At 36.8% G+C, this 14030-nt stretch overlaps 1 protein-coding gene across 2 annotated transcripts in view; it reads right to left on the bottom strand.

Annotated features, from left to right (window-relative positions):
• The window catches only part of LOC123556974 (phospholipid-transporting ATPase VA-like), a 61284-nt gene that overhangs the window by 22988 nt on the left and 24266 nt on the right, over nucleotides 1–14030 (bottom strand). Inside the window, exons 7-10 of one of the 2 annotated variants that reach the window (XM_045348107.2) lie at nucleotides 10701–10950; nucleotides 9784–9854; nucleotides 6624–6656; nucleotides 2156–2341 (exon numbers count right to left, since the gene is read on the bottom strand). In XM_045348107.2, coding sequence (XP_045204042.2) covers nucleotides 2156–2341; nucleotides 6624–6656; nucleotides 9784–9854; nucleotides 10701–10950 — 540 coding nt within the window. The remainder of the gene's footprint in view (nucleotides 1–2155; nucleotides 2342–6623; nucleotides 6657–9783; nucleotides 9855–10700; nucleotides 10951–14030) is intronic. The other variant, XM_053543288.1, reaches the window with a different exon arrangement.

Below are 14030 nucleotides of genomic sequence, written 5' to 3'. Positions count from 1 at the left end.
ATATTGTGAAATCATTAATATTCGTGGGGGACTTATTTTCGTGGATTTCGTGGTTGAGTCAATCCACGAAATTTAATCCCAATGAACAAGTAAAATGCCCATTCATTTTATGTTCAAAAGTTAAAATCCACAAATTCATATCCCCACAAAATTGCCGTTTTGACCAAAACCACGGAATTTCATGCCCACGAATTTTACAGTATACTGAGAAATCATTTATAATAATCTGCTGGCACAAAATTTTGTGGTTTGGTCAAAGAACGCCTATTTTGTGGAAATATGAATTTGTGGATTGCTATTTTTAACATAAAATGAATGGTAGATTTACTTATTCGTTGAGATTTAATTTCGTGGACTGGCTCAACCACAAAAAACTAGTCCCCCACAAATTTTAATAATTTCACAAGATAAATTATAAAATGCAGTATGTATGTTTAAAGTAAAATGTTGATTATGAATGACAGGGGCTTAGATTTGATAGGATCACTCACATTGGGAAAATATATTTCATCACAGCACATGGCTGTCTCCTAAATAAGATATATGAATTTCTTAACTTATTTCATTTAAGTCCAAAGAAAACAGAGAATATAGTCAATTCCTTTATCTAATAACTTAACTGCAAGCCATTAAGGCACACAGTAAAACTTCACTACTATTTAAGCTTTGCAAAAAGGTAAAAGTTTCATTGCCTTCACTAGAGTAAACATACAAACAAGAGCTGTCTCCATAGGATGACACATGCCCCGATGGCACTTTGAATGAATAGTTATGGCCGATGTTAGAGTTTAGGACCTTTGACCTACGGAGCTGGGTCTTGCGCGCGACACGTCGTCTTACTGTGTCACACATTCATGCATAGTTATTTTAAAATCCATGCATGAATGACAAAGATATGGACCGGACATGCCCATCAATGCACTATCATGAAAAATGACCTTTAACGTCTTAAGTGTGACCTTGACCTTTGAGCTACGGACCTGGGTCTTGCGTGTGACACGTCGTCTTACTGTGGTACACATTCATGCCAAGTTATTTGAAAATCCATTCATCGATGACAAAGATATGGACCGGACACGCCCATCAATGCACTATCCTTTAACGTCTAAGTGTGACCTTGACCTTTGAGCTATGAACCTGGGTCTTGCGCACGACACGTCGTCTTACTGTGGTGCACATTCATGCCAAGTTATTTGAAAATCCATCCATCCATGACAAAGATATAGACCGGACACGCCCATCAATGCACTATCCTTTAACGTCTAAGTGTGACCTTGACCTTTGAGCTACGGACCTGGGTCTTGCGCGCGACACGTCGTCTTACTGTGGTACACATTCATGCCAAGTTATTTGAAAATCCATCCATCCATGACAAAGATATGGACCAGACACGCCCATCAATGCACTATCCTTTAACGTCTAAGTGTGACCTTGACCTTTGAGCTACGGACCTGGGTCTCGGCGCAACACGTCATCTTACTGTGGTACACATTCATGCCAAGTTATTTGAAAATCCATCCATCCATGACAAAGATATGGACCGGACACGAAAATTGCGGACAGACCGACAGACTGACAGACCGACGGACTGACAGACGGTTCAAAAACTATATGCCTCCCTTTGGGGGCATAAAAAATCAGACTTCAAGCTAAACTAAAGGACCTGTATCAAAAATCAAAGCTAGAAATCTAGATATAGACTAAAGAATGTGAACAGAAAGGTTCCTTTTTAGAAGATAATAAATTGTATTTGTGGCTTAATCTAAGCAGAAGTTTGTTTAAAAGGTTAAAGCTGACTATCAACAGCACTTGACAGTATTTCAGAATGCAATAGCAGTCAGTTAAGGTAACCCGTTTTCCTGAATTCTGCACTAGAACAGACTTGTACTCAGCAAGTAACTGACAACTTTTCCACATGATTCTTATAGAAAACAAATGACTTCAGACATGCTCTACCCACTAAGCTAAACAAAAAAGGCTGCTTTGAAGAAGGAACAACACTGTTATGGTCTATACTTGTACCCATTTTAACAATTATATTTGTAACATGTTCTAAACAACATGCATAGCATAGAGAATTCTTTTTTTAAAAGCTAAGTTTAATCCTATTTTTCAGACTTTTGGACAATGATAAATTTGGGCTCAAGATACTTACAATGTCTTCATGAGGATGAAGGGAGACAACAACTGTATTACAAATTGCCATGAGCAGGAAGAATTCCTGGACTTGATTCTTGTGGCTAGCCACAGACAGAGACACATCAATGCTCCCCACACTTCGCAGGCACATACTTGACAACTCTCGTTGGATCTCCGTCTCCAATTTGAGGTTTTCCATTATCTGTAACGATAATAATGAAATGATAATTTATTCAACTATATCTCTAAAATTTCATCCTAGTCCAGGGTCCAAGATTATAAAACACAGCACAGTCCAAGGTCAAAGGTCAAAACAGAGTTTGGGGATTAGTCTCCAGATCAAGCACCTGACTGGCTGATTCTGAGCACAAGCTTGAAATTGTCCAATGGTAAACCTGCACTCTTAGAATGGTCTCCTAGCTCAATTTTATACCCTTGAAGCAAGGTATAAACATTCTTTTACATAAAACACTATCACAAAAGTTATTATCAGTCATGAGTATGAGCTTAATCTAGAATGGTCTAAATGCAGAGCAACACCTCTCAAGCATCTGCAACTTGTTGGATGGAAATGTGTTGTTCTACAGAGGTTGATGCCAAGAACAGGTTCATTGATTAAGAATTTCATTTAATCTTAAAGTAAATATTTCCCTTTGTAAGAGCTTAACCTTTAGCCTGCTAAATTGGACTGGTCCATCATTCAATTTGGGCAACACCATTTATTATTAGAAGGGGTGTTCACTGAAAATTTAGAGACTGAATAGCGAGCAGTGCAAACCATGATAAGACTGCACGGACTTGCAGACTGATCTTGGTCTGTACTGCTAGCAATGGCAGAATCACTTGCCGCTAGCAGGCTAAAGGTTAAAAATATATTCCCTCCTCTAATGTGTTATTATCACTGGTAACAATGTACAGTGAAAGATGTCTTTACCTCAAACCCCTATAAACCAAATACTTGTTATACCCGAAACTGAGAACCATCTGACAACAAAAGCTGTCTCCACAGGATGACACATGCCCCCGATGGCACTTTGAATGAATAGTTATGGCCGATGTTAGAGTTTACGACCTTTGACCTACGGACCTGGGTCTTGCGCGCGACACGTCATCTTACTGTGGTACACATTCATGCCAATTTATTTGAAAATCCATCCATGGGTGACAAAGATATGGACCGGACACAAATGCACTATCATGAAAAATGACCTTTAACGTCTAAGTTTGACCTTGACCTTTGAGCTATGGACCTGGGTCTTGCGCACGACACGTCGTCTTACTGTGGTATACATTCATGCAAAGTTATTTGAAAATCCATCCATCGATGACAAAGACATGGACCGGACATGAAAATTGCGGACAGACAGACCGACAGACTGACAGACGGTTCAAAAATTATGTGCCTCCCTTTGGGGGCATAAAAACTCTCCAAAATGAAATTCTTCTTTTAATTCTGAGCATGAAAAAAATTGAGAAGTTCCCCTGGAGTAACAGATAACTTACATAATTATATCTATGTCTTTTTTCTACTTTTTTCAGCAATTTCTAATAATTTCAACTAAGGCTATAAAAGAACCCCAATTTTTTTGTAACAACAGGTTTAGTGCAGTGCAACCCTCTGAGGGTGCTGGGAAAGTTTTAGTCTGTTTGCTGTACAGTCTTTAGGTTGTTGCTCTAGAGTGGTTCATTTACTTATAATTTTATCTAACAATAAGATAGAAAAACATCTGTCCTTATAGACATGTGTTTGCTCTTCAAAGGTGTCATTTCAAACAAGTTGCACTGAATATCATAATGTTACAAAATTCAGACATGACTTAGAGAAAATCTGAAAGATGAAACATGATTTTCATTTTCAAGATTTGTGCGTCTGAAATCTGAATATCCTTCAGATCCTATAAAGGAAGAAACAATAACAGCTCCATAAATGTGGTAACAGGTGTCAATTTCTCTTGTCTGTGTCATACAAAACTGTTCATAATAGATAATAAATTACTCTTGTTAGCAAGTATAGTATAAAATTTCAAGACTATCAAGAAGAAATGTGCTGAATATCAAAGTGCATGGTAATCGTTAGTATATCTTCTATTCAAGGAAAATGTTAAAAGTGAAATAGCAAATATGTCAAATATGTTAACCCTTATCCTGCTAAATTTCTGCATCCAATTTGTCCATCTTTCAATTTGGGTACCATTAACTGTTAAAAGGGGTGTTTACCAAAAAGATACTGACTGAATGGTGAACAGTGCTGATCATGATCTACACTGGTCGCAAAGGCAGAATTAATCGTGCCCAGCATGATAAGGGTTAAAGCATCTCTTAATTCACAGAATGGTTAAAGTCTCAACATACAGCAAAATATAAATACATTGGTGTAAAGTATTGTAAAATACTGGTGAATAATCTTGTCTAACATTTTTCTCAAAATTTGTGGTATGAAGCAAAACAAAATTCTGTTACATACTATTATATTTGAAAGTATAGTGCATGTTTTAACCTAAACTTCATAAAATTTTACACTGGTTCATGTCTTCAAGACATTTCCAGAACTTAGGTAACATATGGCAAAGTTCTATGCGCAATATCAAAATTTAGTCATCCTTAACAATATTCTCTTCTGAATGATAATCCTGCAAACTAGTCACTTTAACATCATCAACTGACAGATATTTGAAATGTAGAACTGCTGCTTTGTTTGTTTGTTTTGGGTTAAACACCATTTTTCAAAAATATTTCAGTTAAGTAATGGCGGGCAGCTAACCTAACCTGTTTTCCTGGATTCTGAACCAGTCCAAACCTGTTCTCCACAAGTAATTGCCAACTTCTCCACATGAATCAGAGGTGGAGGAAGAATGATATCAGACAAAATGTCTTTTATCAAATCGTCACAGAGAACATACGCCCCACCCAGGGATTGAACTCAGGACCCCGCAATTCGTAGATCTGCGCTCTCCTTATTGAGCTAAACGGGCAGGCTGAAAGTGCTGAGAAATTATCTTATTTTGTTAACAAGTAGAATAGGTTATAGAAGGAAGTATCAGAAAGTAAATTGAAAATAAAAATACTGATAAAAATTGTCAAAACTGTTATTTTATACCTCTACTGTTCGATCACGGTTTTTCCTTAATTTCTCTTTACATATCAGTTAAAGTCATTTAAGCTATAGATCACTCTAAAGAAATCCAAGGAACGTTTTAAATTTTGTAACTGACAGTTATCGTTAAAAAAAAATTTGATGGGGATATTTCAATTGTAATTTCACCCATTTTTTGACAAGTACAGTCTTTAAAAAAAATTCATTACAAAATTTTTTGTGAATGGACAGTTAAAAAATTTCAGGATATCTAAGAATAAAAGCAGCATTTCCATGCCAAAAATTCTGTTAAACCTCTATAAAAATTCCTTATTGTGATTCTGTCCAATATTTAAATGGAAAATTTTTGCACATGAAGTTGATATTATTAAAGATGTTTTAAAAATACAAAAAGAATCCTACTACCATTCTTGGACATTTGTAGACAGTTTATATGTAGATCTTGCAATATAATGTTGCAATTCACTTAAAACCTAATTTTGGATCAGATAAATCAAACAGTATGCCTTTTTTCCCAAATTAAGACATGACATATCATATGGCTTTAAAGCTGACCAGAAAAATCATAAAATTCAAGGCACATGCTGCAAAACATCTTTCATTTTAGAGTTCTAAATAATAAATTTGCTGCTTTTTATGTAAACAATATTGTAAAATCATTTAACCTTTAGCATGCTAGATAAATTGTGGTCTGCAGGAAATGTCGTCTGCTAAAATTGTAAAGTTCATTCATTTTGCTCCAAAACTGGAAGAAATATTGTCAGAGTAGCAAACAGCTTGGAACCTGATCAGACGCCGATTTAATCGGCGTCTGATCTGGTTCCAAGCTGTTTGCAAAGGCTGTTAAATTCGCCTGCAGCAGGCTAAGGGTTAAACATGCAAGTAAGTATTTCAATATATGCAAAATAAAATTTAATATTAAACAGTGATGAAACCAATGCTCTTGCATCCAAAACTGGATAAAGGAAAAAGCCTTTCAAATGAATCATGGAAAGTAAATTTATTTGTTGGTTTTAATGTCGCACCAACACAATTAGAGGTTATATATGGCGACTTCCCAGCAATGATAGTGGAGGAAGATGCCAGGTGCCCCTCAGTGCATTATTTCATCATGAGCGGGCACCTGGGTAGAACCACCGACCTTTCCTAAGCCAGCTGGATGGCTTCCTCACATGAAGAATTCAACGCCCCGAGTGAGGCTCGAACCTACATCTGTGAGGGGCAAGTGATTTGAAGTCAGCAACCTCAACAACTCCGCCACGGAGGCCCCATGTAAAGCAAAGGTTTTACCACTCCAATGAAATATGACAAAATGGTTAGTTATAAGAATCTTTGTGACTATATGATAAGATTTCTACAAAAAAAATTCCCTATAGTATAGTAATACTACCGCTTTCTGATATCCTATTTTCCTTGTTCCTTCCTGATGTAATCAGAGAAGAAATATTACAAACAAACTATTCTTCTACACAAAGAAATAGAAAAACATAATTATGGAAGGGCTGTTAAAAGAAAAAGAAGGAAATTTTACAACTGTCCAAAAAAAGCTTAATACATGTATATGAAATTCACAGATACAAATGCTGATATCCCGACTAGTGTTTAATGCTGGATGATTTACTTAAAACTGGTACTGTTTCCAGCAGTATCGGCCTAGACTGAATGCTGGGGAGGTAAATATGACGCCTGCCATGGGCTCGGCTGGAAATAAGTTGTTCCATCCATTCAAGGTGGGGACTTTCGTCGACTACCCACGTTAAACAAAAAACTTTACTTTTTTTAAATAATGCTTTTCTGTGAAATACTGGGATTTATCAACAAGACATAATCCATATCAGTCACACTGTGAGTAATACAACTTAATAAATTCACTTGTACATTGCACATCAATTCATACTTTTTTTGTGTGTAAACTAGGATGAAAATTGTAGTCAAGCTATGTTCTTTATAGCACATTTCTTGATGGAAATAACATTCCTTAACAAGGATTTCACACCGTCATGCAGCAGATAATAACACGAAATGGAACTTTTGGTTGTGTGTGTCTTTGTAACATCACAATATGTCTGACATCATTTTTGTTTATGCACACTAAGAGAACAATTACTTGCAAAATGTATATTTCATTCAAAGTAAATAAGCATAAAACGATAAAAAGAAATGTGTTTTTGTGGTGAAAATGGAAATATATTTCAACTTGAAAAGTGGAGTATAAAAATTACCTCACTGTGAGGTGAAATATATCTCATAATCGAGAAAAACAAAATTTTAATATCCTCCATATATTCATACATATACAAATGACCATCTACGTGTCTTTGTTCTACACTAAACAGTTATTTTTACTGCATTAAAAGTTCCAAAATATTACACACAGATTTCTAGTACTTTGTAATTTGAAAAAAAAGTTTAACTAATGTTAGCAGTATCAGAAATAAGAAAGTCAAAATACATGTAAAAACTTTTTTTTTTGAAATTGTGTAAAAACTTGAGCTAATACCAAATATTTCAGAATCAAAGTGAACACAATCACAGTTAAATAAGGGAAGACATTCAGTGAAATATTATGATGTCAGTCTCTTTATCGATGTAAATACCTAAAAATTTAGTACAAGATACACTAAACAGAATGCTTGTTACATAACAAGATCAATAATATCTGAACAGAAAATTCGAACACTGTTTTTACCCAATGGGATATCTAATGTTCAAAGACTAGTTTTCACTCTATCAATTTCATTAAACAAGAGGACCATGATGGTCCTGAATCGCTCACCTGTCCCAACATGACCCAGTTTTGAACTGAGTATGACGTCATTTTTTTCTATTATTTGACATAGTGACCTAGTTTTTGAGCTCATTTGACCCAGTTTTGAACCTGACCTAGATATCATCAAGATGAACATTCAGACCAACTTTCATACAGATCCCATGAAAAATATGGCCTCTAAGAGAGGTCGCAAGGTTTTTTCATTATTTGACCTACTGACCTAGTTATTGAAGGCACGTGACCCAGTTTCAAATTTGACCTAGATATCATCAAGGTGAACATTCTGACCAATTTTCATAAAGATCCATTCAAAAGTATGGCCTCTAGAGAGGTCACAAGGTTTTTCTATTTTTAGACCTAATGACCTAGTTTTTGACTGCAGCTGACCCAGTTTCGAAACTGACCTAGATATCATCAAGATGAACATTCAGACCAACTTTCATACAGATCCCATGAAAAATATGGCCTCTAGAGAGGTCACAAGGTTTTTCTATTATTTGACCTACTGACCTAGTTTTTGATGCCACATGACCCAGTTTCGAAACTGACCTAGATATCATCAAGTTGAACATTCTGACCAATTTTCATGAAGATCTCATGAAAAATATGGCCTCTAGAGAGGTCACAAGGTTTTTCTATTATTAGACCTACTGACCTAGTTTTTAACCACAGTTGACCCAGTTTCGAACCTGGCCTAGATATCATCAAGATGAACATTCAGACCAATCTTCATACAGATCCCATGAAAAATATGGCCTCTAGAGAGGTCACAAGGTTTTTCTATTATTTGACCTACTGACCTAGTTATTGATGGCACGTGACCCAGTTTCGAACTTGACCCAGATATCATCAAGGTGAACATTCTGACCAATTTTCATGAAGATCCATTCAAAAGTATGACCTCTAGAGAGGTCAAAAGGTTTTTCTATTTTTAGACCTAATGACCTAGTTTTTGACCGCAGCTGACCCAGTTTCGAACTTGACCTAGATACCATCAAGATAAACATTCAGACCAACTTTCATACAGATCCCATGAAAAATATGGCTTCTAGAGAGGTCACAAGGTTTTTCTATTATTTGACCTACTGACCTAGTTTTTGAAGGCACGTGACCCAGTTTTGAACTTGACCTAGATATCGTCAAGGTCAACATTCTGACCAATTTTCATGAAGATCTTGTGAAAAATATGGCCTCTAGGGAGGTCACAAGGTTTTTCTATTTTTAGACCTACTGACCTAGTTTTTGACCGCACGTGACCCAGTTTCGAACTTGACCTAGATATCATCAAGATGAACACTCTGACCAACTTTCATAAAGATCCCATGAAAAATGTGACCTCTAGAGAGGTCACAAGCAAAAGTTTACGCATGCACGCACGCACGGACTGACGAACGGACGCACGGACGGACGACGGATGACGGACGCTGCACGATCACAAAAGCTCACACTGTCACTTTGTGACATGTGAGCTAAAAAATAAGACTTTGAAAATTAGAAGGTGTAACTTACTAGTACCCTTTAACTTGGATTCCTTGCAACATGTCATAAATAACAAAAGATGTTCAAGCATCTACATGCCACCAGTCCATAATACTAAGCAATTACATTATCTGCATGCTTTACTTCAAATACATACTTACTCACAGACAACATAACATTTTACTATAAAATCAACAACAATTAAATGCCTTTTCACCAAGCAAATTAACTATGGTGCTGCATTTAATGGTGAGCAAACAGGATGATGGGACATCTATAAGTGTGTATAGAAGGAACTTACGGAGCTGTTTCTGCTGACGTTGGCAAGAGAATAGCGGCTTCCTGTCTCGCTCTGAATGTCATCATCAAATTCTGCAAAAACATAATAAAGTTTGATATTTATATAGATACACAAAAAACCACAAGCATATTAAGAGGGTGATATACAAGAACTCTTTGCACATGTAACTCTAATCCCTTGATCTACTTGATAAGTATCAATATATTAAAACATTGATCGCTTTAAGTCAGTAAGGGATGAACAAAGTGCTAGAGATACCGGGAATTTTGAGCAACCCAAACGTAGAAAATGTAAGGAAAACGGCCAGGGACAATAACCACTGCTCGTGTGAGCTCTTGTACTCGACCCATCGATGCTCTTGAGTCAAGAATATGCACCTTTCATACCAAAGAGAATAACAGGGATAAGAAGTTTCAGTATAATCTGTATCACAGGTCTAGAATAGTTTTGAACATGAAAATCTTACAATTTTCACTGATATGTTCCAATTGCTAGAAAGAAACAAAAAGAAAGCACAATCTGACAGTTTGGTGAAGATCTATCAAGCGGTTCCTGAGAAGAAGTTTTGTGCCACGATTTTTCAAATACATGTGAGCCGCGCCATGGGAAAACCAACATAGTGGATATGCGACCAGCATGGATCCAGACCAGCCTGCGCATCCGCGCAGTCTGGTCAGGATCCATGCTGTTCACTAACAGTTTCTCCAATTCCAATAGGCTTTAAAAGCGAACAGCATGGAGCCTGACCAGACTGCGCGGATGCGCAGGCTGGTCTGGATCCATGCTGGTCGCATACCCACTATGTTGGTTTTCTCATGGCACGGCTCATGTATTTAGCAAACTTCATGTTTTACAATACCAGTAATAAAATGTCTTCCTTTACAAACTGTGACAAAAATATTACATAGAAATATTACCTGCTACATGTGGGTAATTTTTCCCGCCAATTGTGCAGGATTTAAACTCCATCTGGTTTTCAGTGAGTGTACCAGTCTTATCTGAGAATATATATTCCACCTGACCCAGGTCCTCTGTGATATTGAGCGCACGACATTCAACCCTTTTGTCAGTCGGCTCGTAGTACAGGTGCAGATCTTGGTTAATGAAGTAGATCTGTAATATTTTGATGATTTCCAGGGATACATACAGAGGTAAAGGTATCACAGACTGAAATACAAAATAAATTTCTTTTTAAGACAATAATCATGATAACTTTCCAGCTTTAAATGGCTGAGGAAAACCATACCATACTTCTCCAGGCACTTAAGCAGATAAATTGCAAGCCAGCTGGATGGCTACGCCACATTACATCTCACGCAGGGCTCAATCCCACAAAGGTTAAAAATTAATGACATAAACTATTCAACCACACATGCCACTGAAATTCAAGACATATAAACAAGTTACATGTATGTTCACACAAAAGTGATGAAGAAGATATTGCCGTCCTGGAAAATGACCTGTTTTCATGTTTTTTTTTTGTCTTCTAAGATTTACTGTTTATACCCGGTAGTCAATCATTTTTCTTTCTCCACTTGAGGATTTTCCTTTCAACAGAGTCATCAATAACTACTGTGAAATATAATATCTGAGAGAGACTAAATTTTGTGGCAGTGGTGGTCTAGTGGTTAAGGTGTCAGCCGCTCAACCCGTAGGTTGTGGGTTTAAGCCCCACTGGGGTCATGACCATGCCTTCTTATATAGCAACAGTACCGGTTTTTCAAGGAAAAAGATTTGAGAGTGATTCAAATAAGCTTCAAGCCATCATCACAATTGAGCTAAAAATAAATTAGTATATAAAATGTAATCTTAACATAACTATCTAGTGGATTTTTGGCTGTTTCAAACCATGAAATTATATCCTAACATATAAACACATTTCTCATTTGATATTAGTTTTAAGCTTCAAACCTACCATTCAAGTACAAAAGAAATTGCTATTTTTACCAAAACATTTTATGTCAAAAGATATCTTTGCTAGTTATTTTCTGTGCAACAGAAACAGTTGAAGGTATCCCCCTCTCCAGGTCTGACAGACCTGCATCAATGGCATCCTTTGATTTCCCTAGGCCTTGGTTACATTTCAGAAAAGCCTTTGTCAAATTAACATTTAAATACATAAACCAAAATTTTTGTTTCTATAAATTATTGAGTATAAAAGCAAGGTAACCAACCAACCATACACACAGAGAAAATGTCCTGGTCCTATATTTCCCTTCTTACTTGATGGATTTTCATAAGATAAAGAGCATTGAATACATCAAAATGTGTGTTTTCCTGCACAAAGAACATCTGCAATCAGTTCTCAGTACTTCCTCAAACACCTCGCCCAACTGCCAAAGTGTGTATGTTATCTACACAGTTAGTTCACGAAAATCAGTATGGCGAAGTGTTTGAGAAAAGTACTGAGAACTGATGGAAGACGCTTTGTGCAGAGGAAAGCACTTATTCTGCTGTCTTTGGTGCTCTTTATCTTACGAAAATCTGCCAAATAACAAGAGGACCATGATGGTCCTGAATCGCTCACCTATCCCCACATGACCCAGTGTTGAACTGAGTATGACGTCGTTATTTCTATTATTTGACAAAGTGACCTAGTTTTTCAGCACATGTGACATAGATATCATCAAGATAAAAAATTCTGACCAATTTTCATGAAGATCCACTGAAAAATATGGCCTCTAGAGAGGTCACAAGGTTTTTCTATTATTTGACCTAATGACCTAGTTTTTGAAGGCACGTGACCCACTTTTAAACTTGACCTAGATATCATCAAGGTGAACATTCTGACCAATTTTCATGAAGATCTCGTGAAAAATATGGCCTCTAGAGAGGTCACAAGGTTTTTCTATTTTTCGGCCTAACTGACCTAGTTTTTGACGGCACATGACCCAGTTACGAACCTGACCTAGATATCATCAAGCTGAACAGTCTCACCAATTTTCATGAAGATCCACAGAGAAATATGGCCTCTAGAGAGGTCACAAGGTTTTTCTATTTTTAGACCTACTGACCTAGTTTTTGACCCCACGTTACCAGTTTCAAACCTGACCTAGATATCTATCAAGATGAACCTTCTGACCAATATTCAAAGAAGATCTCATGAAAAATATGGCCTCTAGAGAGGTCACAAGGTTTTTCTATTTTAGATCTACTGACCTAGTTTTTAACCCCACGTGACCCAGTTTCGAACTTGATCTAGATATCATCAAGGTTAACATTCTGACCAATTTTCATGAAGATCCATTGAAAAATATGGCCTCTAAGAGGTCACAAGGTTTTTCTATTTTTAGACCTATCTGACCCAGTTTTTGACCGCACATGACCCAGTTCCGAACTTGACCTAGATATCATCAAGGTGAACATTCTGACCAATTTTCATAAAGATCCATTGAGAAATATGGCCTCTAGAGAGGTCACAAGGTTTTTCTATTTTTAGACCTACTGACCTAGTTTTGATCCCACGTGACCAGTTTCGAACTTGACCTAGATAACATCAAGGTGAACATTCTGACCAATATTCATGAAGATCTCATGAAAATATGGCCTCTAGAGAGGTCACAAGGTTTTTCTATTTTTAGATCTAACTGACCTAGTTTTTCACCCCCACGTGACCCAGTTTCGAACTTGACCTAGATATCATCAAGTGAACATTCTGACCAATTTTCATGAAGATCCATTGAGAAATATGGCCTCTAGAGAGGTCACAAGGTTTTTCTATTTTTAGACCTAATGACCTAGTTTTTGACCCCACTGACCTAGTTTTCAAACTTAACCTAGATATCATCAAGGTGAACATTCTGACCAACATTCATGAAGATCTCATGAAAAATATGGCCCTAGAGAGGTCACAAGGTTTTTCTATTTTTAGACCTACTGACCTATTTTTTGACCCACGTGACCCAGTTTTCGAACTTGACCTAGATATCATCAAGGTGAACATTCTGACCAATATCATGAAGATCTCATGAAAAATATGGCCTCTAGAGAGGTCACAAGGTTTTTCTATTTTTAGACCTACTGACCTAGTTTTTGATGGCACGTGACCCAGTTTCGAACTTGACCTAGATATCATCAAGGTGAACATTCTGACCAATTTTCATGAAGATCTTGTGAAATATATAGCCTCTAGAGAGGTCACAAGGTTTTTCTATTTTTAGACCTACTGACCTAGTTTTTGATGGCACGTGACCCAGTTTCGAACTTGACCTAGATATCATCAAGGTGAACATTCTGACCAATTTTCA

The sequence above is a fragment of the Mercenaria mercenaria genome, chromosome 5 (genome assembly GCF_021730395.1).
Source record: "Mercenaria mercenaria strain notata chromosome 5, MADL_Memer_1, whole genome shotgun sequence".
NCBI classification, from domain to species: domain Eukaryota; kingdom Metazoa; phylum Mollusca; class Bivalvia; order Venerida; family Veneridae; genus Mercenaria; species Mercenaria mercenaria.
This window is presented reverse-complemented; position numbering and strand designations above follow the sequence as displayed.